Raw genomic sequence first — 17,676 nt, forward strand, 5'->3', positions numbered from 1 at the left:
TTGGCATGCGATTTAACATGTCAAATCGCATCAATGTGAACCAGGGCTTACACGAGTGTAAGCTCAAGTACACCCATGTGAAGGGCTATCTTCATCCACATGGGATTTACAGGTGTTTGCTGCAGCCAAGTGCAGCCTGTTCAAATCAATGACAGGTGGCCAGCTTCACTGACCTGCATGGATCTGCAATAGGAGTGTACGTCCATACATGACCAATGCATGGATCAGAATGCAGTATGTCTGCAAGAAATATATGTATAGTTGTTATGTGTGTGAAGTTCTTAAGTTTCATACATATCCAACCATGTGTAGCAGAATTTACATACACGTGTGTGCCCTAGGCTGCGCATGTGCATTATAGGAGGGGGTACACATGTGCATTATAATGTGTACAGGGGTACTTTTTTTAAATTATTATTTTAATATAATTTATTTTTGAACACTTTCTGTCTGCTGTTGGCATGCAGTAAAAAATGTCAGAGTAACATAGGTTGGGAGGTCAGCAGAGCAGATGATAGGGTCAGCAGTTTGTAGAGGACTGTACAGAGGCCATTTATTTATAGGACAGTGTTTGTGTGAGTGTGTGTGTGGGGGGGGGGGGGGGGGGGTGCAGCAGGGCAGGGAATTGAAGGTCAGTATGACAGTGTGCAGGATTCAGTACGGCAGAGGACAGAGGTCAGTAGTGCAGAGGACAGAGTTCAGCCATGAAGAGAACAGAGGTTTTAAGGGAGCAGGGCAGAGATCAACAGTCCAGAGGGCAGTAGAGGAGAAGACAGAGGTCAGCATTCCAGGGGGCAAAGGTCAGCATTCCAGAGGGCAGAGGTCAGCAGTCCAGAGGAGAGAGGTCAGCAGTTCATAGATCAGCAGTCCAGAGGGCAGAGATCAGCAGTCCAGAGGCCAGTAGTCCATAGGACAGAGGTCAGCAGTCCAGAGGGCAGAGGTCAGCAGTTCATAGGTCAGCAGTCCAGAGGGCAGATGTCAGTAGTTCATAGGTCAGCAGTCCAGAGGGCAGTAGTCCAGGAGGTCAGCAGTCCATAGGTCAGCAGTCCAGAGGACAGAGGTCAGCAGCCCAGAGGTCAGCAGTCCAGAGGGCAGAGGTCAGCAGTCCAGAGGTGAGCAATCTCGAGGACAGCAGTCCAGAGGGCAGAGGTCAGCAGTCCAGAGGGCAGAGGTCAGCAGTCCAAAGGGCAGAGGTCAGCAGTCCAGAGGGCAGAAGTCAGCAGTCCAGAGGGCAGAAGTCAGCAGTCCAGAGAGCAGAGGGCAGCAGGGCAGAGGGCAGCAGTCCAGAGGGCAGAAGTCAGCAGTCCAGAGGGCAGAAGTCAGCGGTCCAGAGAGCAGAGGTCAGCAGTTCAGAGGGCAGCAGTCCAGAGGGCAGAGGGCAGAAGTCCAGAGGGCAGTAGGACAAAGGTCTCACTTTGGCAGGACACACATAATTTTCCTCCTCCTCACATAGCACATACTTGTTACAGAATTATATTACAAACAGCCTGGAATATACACAGTGTGCACAGAGATACAGCTTAGAGCTGCTCACTGTTTGCACAGACAATGCCTTGATATGCACACTGTATATAGAGATAGCCTTCATGTGTGTGGAGACTGTATAACTGACTGGTATTCTCTGATTTTATGATGTGGGAGCTGCAGCAAGCATACTAGTCAGTTATACAGTCTCCACACACATGTAGGCTATCTGTATATACAGTGTACATATCAAGGCATTGTCTGTTTAAACAGTGAGCAGGTCTGAGCTGTATCTCGGCGTACACTGTGTATGCGAGGAGGAAGAGCTCTGAGTACCTGTGTGTGTGTGTGTGTGTGTGTGTGTGTGTGTGTGTGTGTGTGTGTGTGTGTGTGTGTGTGAAGTGACAGGATAAGAGGAGCAGAGCAAAGAGTGTCCACAGAAGGAAGGAGGGGGATGGGGGAAGGAGGAAGCCCTGAAGATCCTGACAAGCTGTGAAAGTTTTATCTCAAATTCGCAGCAGTAGATTAGAGGCACGTTGTTTACCATCTGGCCAGCAGTCTTCTTCTGTTGCGAGGTCCTATTACTATGAAAACAGAACCATGTGGCCAATGTGCTCATTCTCACAGCACAACCACGTCCCTCAGGGGAGGGAGACAGAGGCAGGGGGTGTGTTAGTGTGTTGCTGAAGTTGTGTACACCCCCTGAGAACTTTTCAAACAGAAAATGGACTGTTTTTGCTAGCTGAAGAAAAGTTCATGTGCACATGCTGTAAAAACTAAAAGATGTAGGGAAAAAAATTTGCTGATATGTGATTAATGTAATATGTACTAGTTATTTAACCCATCCCATACTTCTCCTTTAAGCATTCTAGTGCCTGCTTTCAAAGTGAGAAGTGATGTAATTTGTTCAGTCTGAGCCCTTGTACACACGGTCGGACATTCCGACAACAAAATCCGTCAGATTTTGTCTGACAGATTTTGTCCGAAATTGGTGTTGCATACACACGGTCGGACAAAGTTGTTGGAAAATCCGATCGTTCTTAACGTGATTACGTTATTTCGTTACGACGGGACTACGTTCAGGCTAGTAGCCAATAGCTTTGGTCTATGTATTTGATCTGAGCATGCGTGGCACTTTGTCCGATCGGAATTCTCTACAAACGATCAGACAAAGTCTGATTGGATCATGTTGTCGGTAAATTTTATAGCCCAGCTCGAAAACTTTGTTGGTCGGATATTCCGACGGAAACAGTCCGATGGAGCCCACACACGGTCGGATTATCCGACAACGCGGTCTGATCGGACATTTTCCGTCAGAATGTCCGACCGTGTGTACAAGGGCTGACAAGAACCACTGAAACTCATGCATATAGTTCAAGAAGGCATTACATGATAGTTTATATACAACGGGTGATTTTTAATCGCCTAAAAAATAAAAAATAAATGCTATTGTTCACATCCCGTCTAACACATTTGAAAAAGGCAAAAAGTTGGAGAGAATCCATAATGAGAGAAGGGAGAGAAACCTATATTGAACTCCAAGTCCCACCATGCAGGTTGAGACTTGTCGCTCCAAGGAGGAAATAGTTATTATAGTTATAATATTTTCTCCCTGTCTCTAGTTATAGGACTTTTGTTAGAATTAAAAGATAGGATGGGGACCCACTACATGAAATATTTTTCGTAGGCCCACAAATATCTGTAAAAAGCTTGGGCAAGGCTTCCCATCTAAATCTGTGACTGGTCATTTCAGGGCTCTACAAATCTGCCTAGACCTGGTGATGTTTTTTTCTAGCTATTTTTATGTACAGTAGATTGCCTCATTGCGTGATCTTCTCTTGTGCTGAGAATTCACCAACCATAAGCGATCCATACTTTCATACAGCATTTACCTCAAATTGCTTGCATCTGGATTTGCTAAACCTTTAACAATACAACTTATATTTTACAAGAAAAATGTGTCAACTTACGCAGTTTACAGCTGTCACACAATTGAACTGTTAATAGTAATACTTCAGCAGAAAAATACTTCTTGCAATATACTATTGTAAAAGAAAGGTGTTTGTTTCTTTCTGTCCAGAAGTGTAGAAGGAAATGACAGTGGAGGCAAAAGTAAAAGACAAACTTTAGAAAATTTAGATGAGGAGCACCTTATAGAAAATCTGAGCACAACCAGGAAAATATATCCATCTAATATAATATATGTAATTTTTTTGCATGCCAAAGGATTTGTAAATTTTTTTACAGCCAGTCTTGGAGTTTATAGCCAAATAAATACACAACTATTGTGATGTGCCCAAATAATAAGCTACCTCATAAATAAGATAAATGCAATGTCAAATCCATAGCAAAGGAGTACCTACTTAAACCTGTGCAAATTTAAAGATGTAAATTTCATGCCAGGAAATATACATACTTTTTACAAAACATCCATTCTAAATACACTATAAAAATTAAGATTTTCCTGCCACCATTGATAAAGTACTAATAAAGTTGATAAAGTACTAATCAAAAAACACCCAGTAACCTATGGGAGAGCAGCTCCCCGTCACAATTGACCCCCAAGAATACTGCAATGTCTGAAAGTGCTTGAGTACAATCCATTTCAGACTTCCATCCTCATATATGAATCCAGACCACAGACAGATACATCAAGGTGGAAATCCCATATACATGGAAAAAAGAGGCTAACAATAGTGAAGTGCTGTTTAAAATTTTTAATAATTTAGTAATTTTAATAATTTAATCATTTTAATAAAAACTTGTCTTGCAGTTTATGACAAAGTAAGTTACTGATTAAGCGATAAACCTTCCTGGTCTAGAATTCAGTGTACTATGTCATCTCCAGTCTGCTCACTGGACAATGTTTCAGCATCATCATTTCTGTACAGTGACCAGGGAGCTGATCTAGGAAAGCAGATCTTACTTACTACTAGGTCAGTTATAACTAAAATAACTGCATTTTTACTTAAATACCTCATCTCTAGTGATGCGGTGTCCCAGAGCTGCCCACTCCGCTGCTGGCTTCCAGGTTCGCAGCTCACTGTACAAGGGCGGACAGGCAGGTAAGTAACTTTTACTGCAGAAGAAACAAAGCATGTCTCTTTTGCATTAAAATTCCTGCCTTTTTTATTTTAGACTTAAAGTTCCAATTTAAGGTTAAAGTGGAGGGCCTAAAAAAAGAAATAGATAAATAAAAATGTCCCTGAAAATCTGAAAAAAAAATGACATTTTTTTTTAACTTACCAGCAATGGCTGTAGCTAGGCAGGTTGTCCTGATCTGCCACTTCCTACACCGCAGTGATCTTCAGTCTTCTCCTCCTCACGTTGTCTTCTGGGGAAGGTGGCGCGGTGTGTTCTGGGAACTGTGTGTGTCCCAGAACACAGCCGGCCATTCACAAAGTGCTGCACGACTTGGGCATGCACAATAGGAAAAGGGCAGTGAAGCCACAAGGCTCCACTGCCTATTTCCCTTACTTTGAATGGCAGCGCTGAGAGCCGAGGGATGGTTCAGCCTTGCGAATTGCGGGCACCCTGGACAGGCAAGTGTACTTATTAAAAGTCAGCAGCTACGGTGTTTGTAGCTGCTGACTTTAAAAAAAAAAATTCAGCTGGCCACCACTTTAATCTCTGCTTAAAATCTAAGTGCAAATAAAAATCACAATAAACATAACTTACAACCAGCTGGATATGTACCATTTGTTGATGCCACTTCTATTAGCAGAAATCCTCCCCCCGTCTATGCCCCTTCTAGTGGGGTGAAGGTTAATAGAACTAAGGTACTGTCACAGGCTTTCTTGCCCAACGATGCCTGCCCTTTCCACCCAGCACTGCCAATCATGGAAGCTGTACTACAGCATCTATGAATGAAACATAATCTATGAATGGAGGGGGTGGACCTATCAATCACTCACCCATGCTTTATTCATAGATCACTTTCCATTCATTAAAAACTGTAGTATGATTTCTGTGAATGGAGCAGCTGGCCCCTTACTTGTATTGGATGGGGCATAAGCACACAGGACACATCCTACTGAGTGTAGTTTTTTTTATTTTGACTGCACTTAAGCCTAGTACACATGGGCGGAATGTCAAGTGGCCTGTGTGTACTGCAGTCAGTCTGACAGAATAGCACAGCAGGGATTGCTGTTCTAATGTTGGATAGTTAGTACAGCAACTCCTCCTGAGCTGTCAGTTTTTTTTTTGTTCAGCCCTGCTGGGTTGTACGAAAAAGGAAAAAAATACTAGTGTATTTTTTTTCTTACTTATTTACTGCTAGGCTGGACAAAGTCCCTATTTGCCTCTGTGACATCACCAGGGTTACTGAGGTCTTTAGTCTGCCTGAGCCTGTGTCAGGATCAAAAGTGACCTGCATTACTTTCAGATGCAGCATGCCCTCTAGTATCATGTATCATGACTGGCAAAGAACAAGAGAGATTTTAGCAATGACAACATTGATGACTCTGCTCCTCAGTATGCATAGTGACACAGCCTTATGCAACTGCTGAGGGTGCTGCTGAGGGTGGAAACACTGCAGTGAATTTACAGCAGTTTTCTTCAGCATTTTCACCCACATGGAAAAAGATCCAAGGACTACCAGAATCGCCAGAAGCAACAAGATTTGCTGCTAAGTGCAATTTTGTGCTTTTTTCAAGATTTTTCAAATGTGGGTACATTTCCAGTGTAGCCAACTATGTTTTGAAAAGTTGTCAAGTGATTTGGTGGGTTCACACCAGAAGCAGTCCGGTGCATTTTTATTCTGCATCAAAAATGCAAGAACAGTGTTTAATATGGATTCCAATTTGCCTAGTTCACACCAGTGCAGTGCATTCAAATGCAACCAGAACATATTGCATTTTTACTGTATGGAACCCATCTGGAACTTGGCAAAATTCATAAAAAATGCACAGGAACACATATGTCCTCAATAGTCCATAATTGAGATGAAGCAAAACAAGAGGGGAAAAAAACGCCCTGGAATGCATCGAAAATGCGCATGCAGAAACACATCAAGAATGCAAAAACTGTGGTGTGAAGTGGTCCCTAGTAATCAGAAGTTTCTCTTAACATAGGGTGACAGAGGGCATCCTGGCTTTGATGGAGATAAAGGAGAAAAGGGAGAAGATGGACCACCTGGAGAGAAAGTAAGTGTGCTCCAATCATATTACTGCTTAACTAAAAAGAAATACAGGCATAAAAAAATACTGAATTCCTGTATAAGCAGTGTTTATAAAGCTTTATGTGCATGATGCCTAAAAGTGAGGGGCAGATCTGTAAAAAAAGAAAAAGATGCAATTGAAAATGGGAGGGGGCTGGCGGCCAGTGTAAGAAAACAGGTAGGCAAAAGAGATGGTAAATTCAAATGGCAACCACTAGCAAAGCATCTTGTCTCCATGTGGATGAAGACAAGGGTCCTTGGTTGACAGTGTCTGTGAACAGGGGGTTTATCTGAATTTGGAAGACCCCTTTAACCATAAAGAGGCATCCAGAGACTTTTCCCCTTATATGAATAATTATAGGATACATAGTACCCCTACTCATTCACAAAACATGTAAACAGTAAAAAAAAGACACAAACACGTTTTTTGACACACTGTCAATCACATCATTCAGTGATGTACATCAAAACATGATGCTCGCCAACCCACTAAATGAAAAAAAATGTCACTTCTGAGACACGCCCGGTGCGTTCACTTATCTCCAATTGAATGACATGTTTGGTGAAATACAGCTGTTAAATACAAGGGGGCACTGTCTCCCAAGTGATGTCATTGACCTCATGTGGACATGAACATATATGGTCAATGATGTCACTGGAACCTGTGACGTCATTCACCAAATATGACCATGTACATACCATATATATAGTCAATGATGTCACCTAAGAAGCCCTAGCTCCTTGTATGTAACAGCCATAATCCACTCACCCTGTCATTCAGCAGGAGGCAAAAAAAGAGATTATATTAAGCCCTCCATTGGCAGACCCCTCCAGCCACTTTGCCAGGGTCCTGGGAAAGAAACACTTGTCTTCATCAATATGGGTACATCCATGTTGAGGGCATGTAGCCTGGTATAAGATCAAGGGGGAGGGGGCATTCCCTGTCCCACCCCTTTCCTCTCCGGCCAGGCTGCATGTCCCGATTAATGGTATTGTGTGGATTTTTACAGGGCCCTCACACGTTTTGATTTTTTGCAAAGAGTCCCCCTGTGCCAATCACATGCATACCAAAAAAAAAAAAAAAAAACTCTCTAGCAATACGCACTAAACTGAGCATGTGCAGAGTGCCGCCAAGACTCTGTACTATCAGCAGATGGAGAGCCTTTTTACACAATGCGCAGGATTAACACCTTAGGTTCCACAGCGTGTATAACAAGCATGCTTTACTGCATATACAAACTGATTTTACTGTTGTGGGTTTAGTAACACTTTAAGCATTTAAAAAAATCAATGCATCTGGCTGAATGTAATTTCTTAAAAAAATAAAAAATAATTGTTCCCAATTCATACATGATGCCCAAGGCATTTCCCCACCCCCATGCTATTTATTTTTAAATTTTTCGAGAACTTCTTGTCTATTACCCCAGGATTGTGGTAAGATACATGCGTTATATTAATAAAAACAGTGTTTATTTTACATATTGATAATTTTTTCATGAGTTCAAATAATTTTGATCCTATTCTTTTTGTTGATTTTCAGGGTGTGAAAGGTGAAGCGGGCTCTAAAGGATCTATGGGACTATTTGGAGCACGTGGCCCTGTAGGACAAAAGGTAGAGAACTTTTTTACACAATGGACAAAAAATAATAAGGCTGCCATTTGTATTGTTATATCAGTGAATAAGAAACAAAGACCACCAAACAAGCAAAAAATATATGTCACTCAACATAATTGTTTCACACAATAAAATGCTTAAATCCACCAAGATGGAAGCATTATTCAAACTCCATTAATTATATCATCTCATGGTAATTTTCTCTTAAAATATTTTGTTCACATATACTGTAAAGATTTTGTTTAGATGTCTAATTGTTATTTCAGCAAATAGACATTTAATATTTGCAAAGCTTTATAAAAAATGTAGTTAAAACAGATCATTCATCCCAGTAAATTGAACGCACCTTCACCACAGTAAATACTGCCGCTTACCGGATGCTAGTGGTTCCTTATTATAGGGGACCACAATATGCAGGTGGCTTATCACCCCAGCCAAGGGTCTTGGGAAGATGTGTTGGCATAGACAAGGCTCCCCCAATCACTGCAAAAACAGTCACCTCCGGTATTCAAGCCAAGTACAGCGAGCACCCACACCGTCAGCATAAACATGAACGATAAAACTTACAATAGTGTAAAATCATAGCGTTTATTGTAAATAATAAAAACGAATGCACACTTGCATTTAAAAAGATGTACACATAGCATAAATCAATCGAGCTGGCCGGTCTCGATAAATGCCTGATACTTCTGGGACTGAGTGTACAGCGGTGACGTCAGTGCGTTGTTCCTCCTCCCTATGCGTTTCGTCACTAACAGGACGTCGTCACGGGGTCAATTACTAGCTCATTTATGAAATACTTTCCTCAGAATAATACCCTGATTGCATTGGCATGGCAAGTACTCGGCCGACATCTTCCACCGGAGTTACTTCCAGGTTCACGGCTCCAGCCAATCACAGCATCACTCCCGCACATGCATGCTAGAGCTGCCGGTCAAGGCACGAGTACTGAAGAAACTGCACCAGCAAGTCAAGGAGCTATTCACTACACCTACAAGTAAGCCTTGTTATAGGCTTACCTGTAGGTAAAAGTGGTGTAACAGAGTTTACAACCACTTTAGTCTTTATAAATTGACATTCACAGACTAGACAAAATCAAACAAATAACATATGTGCAAATATAACATATGTGCATAATATTAAACTGATCAAAGCAGTAATGACCTTAGTGATTAAACAATCCCTTTTCTGTTGAAAGAAAAAAACAAATAGGCATTGGGCATGTCACAAATCAAGAGGTTTACGGGCAGGTGGATTTCCTATTGAATTTCAGCCAACCAAGCACTGGCTGTGTATGACTGCCTGAAATGGCTACAAACTCTACTGGCCAGCTTTAGCACATCTTGCAACCCCCGTTATGTATTTAGGAAATGCTACACCACCAAATTGAGGACATGTGCCAGGCATGACACATGTGTCAACTTTCCCTGTCTAAGGGCGGACAGGAGGTTTGAGCCATTATCGCACACCACTATTCCTGGCTTCAGCTGGTGTGGTGTGAACCACCTATGGGCCTGTCCCTGCAGAGCTGCAATAATCTCTGCTCCGGTGTGGTTCCTGTCCCCTAAACACACCGGCTGAAGCACTGCATGGCCCCTTTTATCCTGATTCTGGGAATAGCCCTTTGAACACTTATGGGGTACCTGATGTTCATAGGAAAGTTCTGCAGAGGAGGGCATGGAGGTGGTAGAGGAGGAGGAGGAAGAGTGGGTAGAGCTCACAGGTCTGGCATCATCACCATCAGTTGTAAGGAGACATGGGGGCACAACAAGCTGCAGCACCAAGCCTGTCCTGCATCCTTTCAAGTTGCAAGCAGCATTACCCAGTGTGCTGTGAACAAAATGTATCGACTCTGTCCACACTTGCTGGACCACGTGTCAGCAGTAAGGTGGATTTTATGGCTGACTGCCTTGCCCAATGACACCAGAACATTCTCTTCCACGTGATGGTAGAGAGATGGAACGGCCTTACGTGAAAAGTAGTAGAGACTGAGAACTTTCCATTGTGGTACAACACATTGTGCAAATTCATGGAAGGGGGCAGAATCCACCAGGCTGAAAGGCAGAAGTTGGAGAGCCAACAGCTTTGACAAGCTTGTATTTAGACGCTGGGCATGTGGGTGGCAGGGACTGTATATTTGTTCCGCTACAGCAGATTTTGCAGAGAAATTTGCCAGTTAGAGTCTACAGCTGGTGGTGTGCTGCTGGCAGATGTGCTGCTAGGACCTGGAAGACCCTGTGCTATACCATCATCCCTGTCAGTGGAGGCTGCTGAGAGGTAATGACTCGGTATAGCAGAGGCAGACTCAAGTGGATAAGGAGCAGGAGGGAGAGGGACAGATTTGTGCCCCTTTTAGGTGCTCTTGCCAAGTGGATGAGTGGTTGGAGGTTAAATGCCTTGTTAAGCATGTGGTACCCAAATGGTTGGTGTATTTGCCATGTTTGATGCGTCAGAGACACAGTTTGCAGATAGTGCGATCTGCTGCAGATGAGACAGCTGAGCTTTGGGGAGTGGGCAGGGAGATAACAGCTGTAGAATGTGATGGAATAGGGTGGCTGCTCTATACTCTTTTTTGATGTCGGCCTCCTTGGGGTTGTGCCGCCTCACCTTCAGTTTCCTCCACTGCTCTATCTGGCACCCAAGTCACATCAGTGACCTCATCATCATTATCATCATCATCTCCATCTCCTCCATCTTCATCATTAGCACTGGAGACAACTTGGCAATACGCTGCGGCTTGAGGAACATGAATGTCACTTTGTCTACCAGTGTTCCTCCCTCTCTCTAGGCTCATGTTCCTGTCATCCTCAAACTCAGAACCCACATCTGAATCCAGTAATGGCTGGGCATAATCAAGGCGCAAGTGCCTGATGCTGTGGTCCAATAACTCAGCTGACTCCTCAGTGGCTGATGTTGGGGCTATGGGAGGAATCAATGTGGAGAAGGAGGCAGGTTTATCTACTGTGACAACTGCAAGGGACTGCACACTTGTCTCTGCTTGCATGACAGAGGATGAGGAGGATGAGGAAGGTTTAGTAAGCCAGTTCACCACCTCATCTGCATGCTGTGGCTGGATAGCATGGGCAAACTCACTAAAGAGAGGAAATGATGCCTTGGCTGAGGACTGACCACCACATCTACCTTTGCCTGTGGACACATTTTTTGCTGGCCTCCTTACAGTGCCAAGGGAACATCTGTCTCTGCTTGTTGTCCTCCCAGACATAATTGGGAGGGAGGGGGTAGTGCTTATAAGCAAAGATGCACTTTAATCAATGTAGTTTGTGTACTTTAATTTTAGTACTCACACTACATAGACACACTCCATGCATACACTAGGATATACTGCAATATAATGCGCTAATCATACAGTGACGCACAGAACTATGGCATTAAACTGGCAGTAACACACACAAAACGATATGGCGTTAAACTGGCAGTAATGCACATCAAACTATAAAGTGTTAAAGTGGCAGTAATGCACACAGAACTATATGGCGTTAATATGGCAGTAATGCACACAAAACTATATGGCGTTAAACTGGCAGTAACGCACACAAAACTATATATCGTTAAACTGGCAGTAACGCACAAAGCGATATGGCCTTAAACTGGCAGTAATGAACGCAGAACTATATGGTGTTAAACTGGCAGTAACGTACACAAAACTATATGGTGTTAAACTGGCAGTAATGCACACAAAGTAAATGGCATTAACCTGGCAGTAACGCAAAAAACAATATGGTGTTAAACTGGCAGTAATGCACACAAAACTATATGGCATTAAACTGGCAGTAACGCACACAAAACGATATGGAGTTAAACTGGCAGTAACGCACACAAAACTATATGGTGTTAAACTGTCAGTAATGCACACAAAACTATATGGCATTAAACTGGCAGTAACGCACACAAAACTATATGGAGTTAAACTGGCAATAACGCACACATAACTATATGGCATTAAACTAGCAGTAACGCACACAGAAGTAAATGGCGTTAAACTGGCAGTAACGCAATCAAATAGATGGTGTTCAACTGTCACTCCACTGATGCTATCTGAACTGTCCCTACTCTAGCTATACACTAATGTAACGATTACTGACACGGTCTGACTACACTACACTGAAACTATCTGAGCTGTCTCTACTCTACACTAATGTATGTATGTATGAATGACACAGTCTCACTACACTACAATGAAACTATCTGAGCTGTCCCTACTCTAGCTGCACACTATGCAAAGCTGACACTAAACAAATATTCTACACTGACAATTGAAGCAAAATAGCACAGCATAGCACACTAACTAACTAATACACTGTTTCCCCAAAAATAAGACCTAGCGTGATTGTCGGTTATAGCTGCAATATAAGCCCTACCCCCCAAATAAGCCCTACCCTGTTTCCCCCGAAAATAAGCCCTACCCTGAAAATAAGACCTACAAGGACTTTAACTAGTGCTTATTTGGGGGGTAGGGCTTATATTACAGCTATCACCGACAATCACGCTAGGTCTTATTTTTGGGGAAACAGGGTAGCACTGAACAGAGCCCTGTTCTATCTCTCTCCATGCCAAAATCACACTGAGAATGGCTGCCATTGAAAGAACACTTTTATACTGTGGGGCGGAAATGAGCCATGATTAGATAAAGTCATGATGACAGTGTACAATCACTTTTAGCTTTCAGCGCTTCACCATAACAGGGCATGCAATGCACTGTTCAATGCCGCAATGCATTGTGGTTGATTTGGGGGGCCCAAACAAATGGTTGAATGACCCGTTTGTTCAGCCATTCATCAAACGTCTGAACATCGACTTATGCTTGGGCCGAACCCTTCGCCCATCCCTATTCCCCACGTGGCTTCTAGCAAACTACAAATGGGATTTCTTATGGCTTTCCTTCAACAATGGCTTTCTTCTTGCCACTCTTCCATAAAGGCAAGATTTGTGGAGGGCACGACTAAAGCCCCATACACACTATCGGATTTTCTGCTGATTTTTGTCTTCAGATTTACCAAAACCATGTAGTGCAAGGGCCTGCCTGATTGCATGCAAATTGAAACGCCTAAGGTTTGACCTTGTATTATATGGTTTTGGTAAATCTGAAGGAAAAAGATCAGCAGAAAATCTGAAAGTGTGTATGGGGCTTAATAGTTGTCCTGTGGACAGATTCTCCCACCTGAACTGTGGATCTCTGCAGTTCCTCCAGAGTTACCATGGGCCTCTTGGCTGCTTCTCTGATTAATGCTTTATTTGCCCAGCCTGTCAGTTTAGGTGGCAGCCATGTCTTGGTAGGTTTGCAGTTGTGCCATACTCTTTCCATTTTCCATTTTCTAACCATGCTTTAAACTTCTCTACAACTTTATCCCTGACCTGCCTGGCGGTCTGGTGTGTTCCTTGGTCTTCATGCTGCTGTTTGTTCACTAAGGTTCTCTAACAAACCTCTGAGGAATTCACAGAACAGCTGTAAAGCTGTATTTATACTGAGATTAAATTACACACAGGAGGACTCTATTTTACTAATTAGGGGACTTCTGAAGGCAATTGGTTCCACTAAATTTTAGTTAGGGGTTTCAGAGTAAAGGGGGCTGAATAGAAATGCATGGCACACTTTTCAGATATTTATTTATAAAAAATTTGGAAAACAATTTATCAATTTTCCTTCCACTTCCAAATTATGTGCCATTTTGTGTTGGTCTATCACATAAAATCCCAATAAAATATCTTTACGTTTTTTATTGTAACATGACAAAATGTGGAAAATTTCAAGGAGTGTGAATACTTTTTCAAGGCACTGCATACCTACAGGTAAGCCTATAATAAGGCTTACCTGTAGGCACTGTTAATATCTGTGAATAAGAAATGTTGGTTCTTATGAGGCGCTGTCACATCTCCCGTATCGGGGTATCAGGGCTCTGTATAGGCTCACAATATCTATGCGTGCAACCAGTAGTGCATGGGTAGCAATGACCAAGATGGGTAGCACTTCTGATATTTCTCCTCCCACACCACTTTGGAAAAATCCTAAATGAATACACTTTTGTGAGTACCCCGATCCAATCATCTGGACTAAATTTGGTATTCAGACGCTGAAAGACATAGTGGGTGGTGGGAAACCTCTGCAGTTTGACGCCCTGAAAACTAAGTTTAATCTTCCCAACACTCACTTGTTCTTTTATCTTCAGCTCAGACATGCACATAATGCCCAATTTGGAGATATTGGTATTACTTTGAAAATGAATGATTTGGAGTCTTTACTGAGGGAGAATACTTTGGACAAGGCCTTGTCTACCATATTTAAACAACTGTTCGGTGAGGGAGGAGATTTCTTTGCAAAGTGTAGGGCGGTGTGGGGTGAGGCGTTCCCCCAGATGGATGGGGATGACTGGGATGATGTATGGGACATTCATTTTACTAGATTGTTCTCTGCTAGGGACCAATTCATTCAATTTAATTCCTGCATCATACATATCTCACTCCAGCTAAGTTGGCTAAGATGTTCTTTACCCAGTCACCTAGTTGCTGGTGGTGCAGGTCCCTCACTGCCGATTTTATGCATATATTTTGGAATCGCTCGATCATCCAAGATTTTTGGAATGGGGTCACAGAATGTACAGTATAGCAGAAGTAACCACCATTACTATACAGCCCATGATAGAGGTGTGTCTTTTGGGACTGGTAGACAATCTAGCCCCAAAGAGTAACACATACATTGCTGACGATCCTAATCTATTACGCTAGAAAAATTATAGTGTTATCATGGAAAAAGCCCAATCCTCCAACTGTATCAGCGTGGAAGAGTGTGGTTAATAGGGCTGCACCCTTATACAAGGCTACATACATTAGCAGGGGCATACCACAGAAATTTGATAAGGAGTGGGGCAGTTGGATGAATAGTGAAACGGTAGCGGATTGAGTGGCACATAATGGAATGCACCTGCTGTGGGATTCAACATGTATGTAACTATTTGACATATTGAAACATACCATTGGCTGTTATTAGGAAAAGGTGGCCTTATTATTATTAGTCTGATCCTTTCACTGAGTGAGGTTCTGGAAGGAGGAGGAGAGAGTCAATGCTGAAGAAATTTAAATAGTTATTTTTGTGTGTGGCCCATTGGGTCTAGTGTATACTTGTTATGTTAAAAGCAATAAATAAAACTTAGAAAAAAAAAGAATACAATGTTTATACGCTTATGACTCTTTCAGCTGTGGTGTGTTATATAATTCTAGAACTTCATGTAGTGAAAGGTAGATATTGGTTTCTACAGAGACTAAAAGAGACCACTACATTAGATGTAGAATTCAGTACTCTCTTCTTAGTAGGAAATTTTTTTTATTTTTGCCATACGTGTATCATAAAATGGACTTTTTAAAACAAAGCAACAACTAGCAATTTTTATAAAGTATGTTGAACAGTATGCAGAATTCAGTTCAAGTATTGCTACAATTACTTATTCATTCCAAGTGTGTTGCACAAACCTAATTGAATGGATTTCATTTGATCAAATAAAAATTTTGAGATAATATATATATATATATATATATATATATATATATATATATATATATATACACAAAACATTTCCTGTCCCAATGACATACCAGAACAAAAATCATATGGTCATATATTAAAAATGTACTCAGCAGTGGCACTAACTATACTGTAACATGAATGTGGGTGCACCTACCTGCACACCAGGAACTGCTGGGCTAAAAACATAAATTTCATTCAACCCAATTGAAATTACAAAAAAAGTGCCATATAGTAGACTGTAAATGCCAAATTGAGTGAGAAACTGCATCACTCCAGAACACAACTGATGGTAATAGTTATATGAGCCAAATGGGTGACACCACCAGTTGTGTCATTGGGTTATGCAGTTTCTCACTCAATGTGGCATTTACGGCCTGCTACCTGGCACTATTTTTGTAATTACAATTGGGTTGAATAAAATGTAGGTTTTTAGCCCAGTGAGTGGGTAGGTGCACCCTCATTCACCTTACTGTATATCCAGTGAAGTAACAGCACAGAAGAGAATGGCCCTCCTCATGACCCACTACTGACTTTTATTATCTTCATTCTTGCAACAGGGTGAACCCGGGGAACCTGGACTACTTGGAGATGCAGTAAGTAAACAAATTACTCATATCTGAGGTTTTATTCATAAATTAATTTAGAACAGCTAAACAGACATTTTCTTTGTTGTCATAGTTAATTTACTCTGCTTATATTGAAACTCATAAGGAAGGCCTGCACATGTAGGAACTCTTTAGCTGAATACAAATGATTATGAAGTGCATGTGCCAGTGCAATGTTTACAGCAGGCAACCTTGGGACAACAATAAAAAGTATCAAAAATGTTCCTGAATTAGGGCCGGTTCACACAGCGAGGCGCGGCGAGGCGTCTCCGACTTACCTCGCCGCGACCTGCGGGGAGCTCAGCGGCGACTTGCAGAGGACTTCTGTATAGAAGTCAATGCAAGTCGCCCCCGAAGTCGCCCCGAAGTAGTACAGGAACCTTTTTTCTGAGTCGGAGCGACTCGAGTCGCTCCTCTCAGAACGGTTCCATTGTACAGAACGGGGGCGACTTGCGGGAGCGAGGCGAGGCGAGCCGTGTCGCCTCGCCTCGCTGTGTGAACCGGCCCTTAGTGTTGTATTATTTGATTTAAAATAATTTTTTTCTATTACCAACAGATTCACCATGAAATATTTAAATAAGTATTTGTAATTTCTCTCTATAGTGGGTATCTGTATTTCCACTGGTCAGGCTTCCTTACCTACAACTGCTGAAATAAATGGCATAATTTACTAAAGGAGTTGAGAATGCTCATAATACATTATGTAAATATGTATATACTTCAGTTATCCAATTATGCAGATAAAATATGCAGATAAAATAAGTAAGTACAATTATATATATTTTTTATTTAGCCAGCAAGTTGAAAAAAAAATTGACTCAATTCCCTCATTCGCACACTCAACAGGGATGGGGGAATTCTTCCTACTAAGCTATTGTAATTTGACAGCAAGGAGACTTTCCGGCCATCAGAATACACTGATCAGTGCTGCCTGCTATAGCTGGAAGCACTAATTGATCAGGAAAAGCCCAACAAGGTGGTTGTACAGAAGTTGATCGGTAGACAGACTTCTGTAAGATCGTCCTGCCCATACACAAATATAAATTCGACCAGTCTCACCTGAACCAGCCAAATTTCAATCCATGCATGGCCGGCTTTAACCGCAGTTTGCTTTTCACACATGATTTTATAATTGAAGTAATAATCACAATTTATTGTGTGAATATTCTCAACTCTGAAAAGGGTTTTGTCCCAACTGAAACAGCGACTAGTCTGTGAATAGGTCCAGATTAGATAAGAGCTTATTACACATGATGATCAGATGCGTAGCCAGTGCAACAGAAGACCGCCAGCCTAT

At 42.1% G+C, this 17,676-nt stretch overlaps 1 protein-coding gene across 1 annotated transcript in view; it reads left to right on the forward strand.

The window, feature by feature from the left end:
• The window catches only part of LOC143960916 (uncharacterized), a 614,677-nt gene that overhangs the window by 436,131 nt on the left and 160,870 nt on the right, over positions 1-17,676 (forward strand). The window contains exons 85-87 of the mRNA XM_077469935.1: positions 6,537-6,608; positions 8,163-8,234; positions 16,332-16,367. Of these exons, the coding sequence (XP_077326061.1) occupies positions 6,537-6,608; positions 8,163-8,234; positions 16,332-16,367 (180 nt within the window). The remainder of the gene's footprint in view (positions 1-6,536; positions 6,609-8,162; positions 8,235-16,331; positions 16,368-17,676) is intronic.

Source organism: Lithobates pipiens, unplaced genomic scaffold (genome assembly GCF_037356315.1).
Source record: "Lithobates pipiens isolate NorthernLeopardFrog02 unplaced genomic scaffold, aLitPip1_a1.2 Scaffold_8, whole genome shotgun sequence".
In the NCBI taxonomy this organism is placed as follows: Eukaryota; Metazoa; Chordata; class Amphibia; order Anura; family Ranidae; genus Lithobates; species Lithobates pipiens.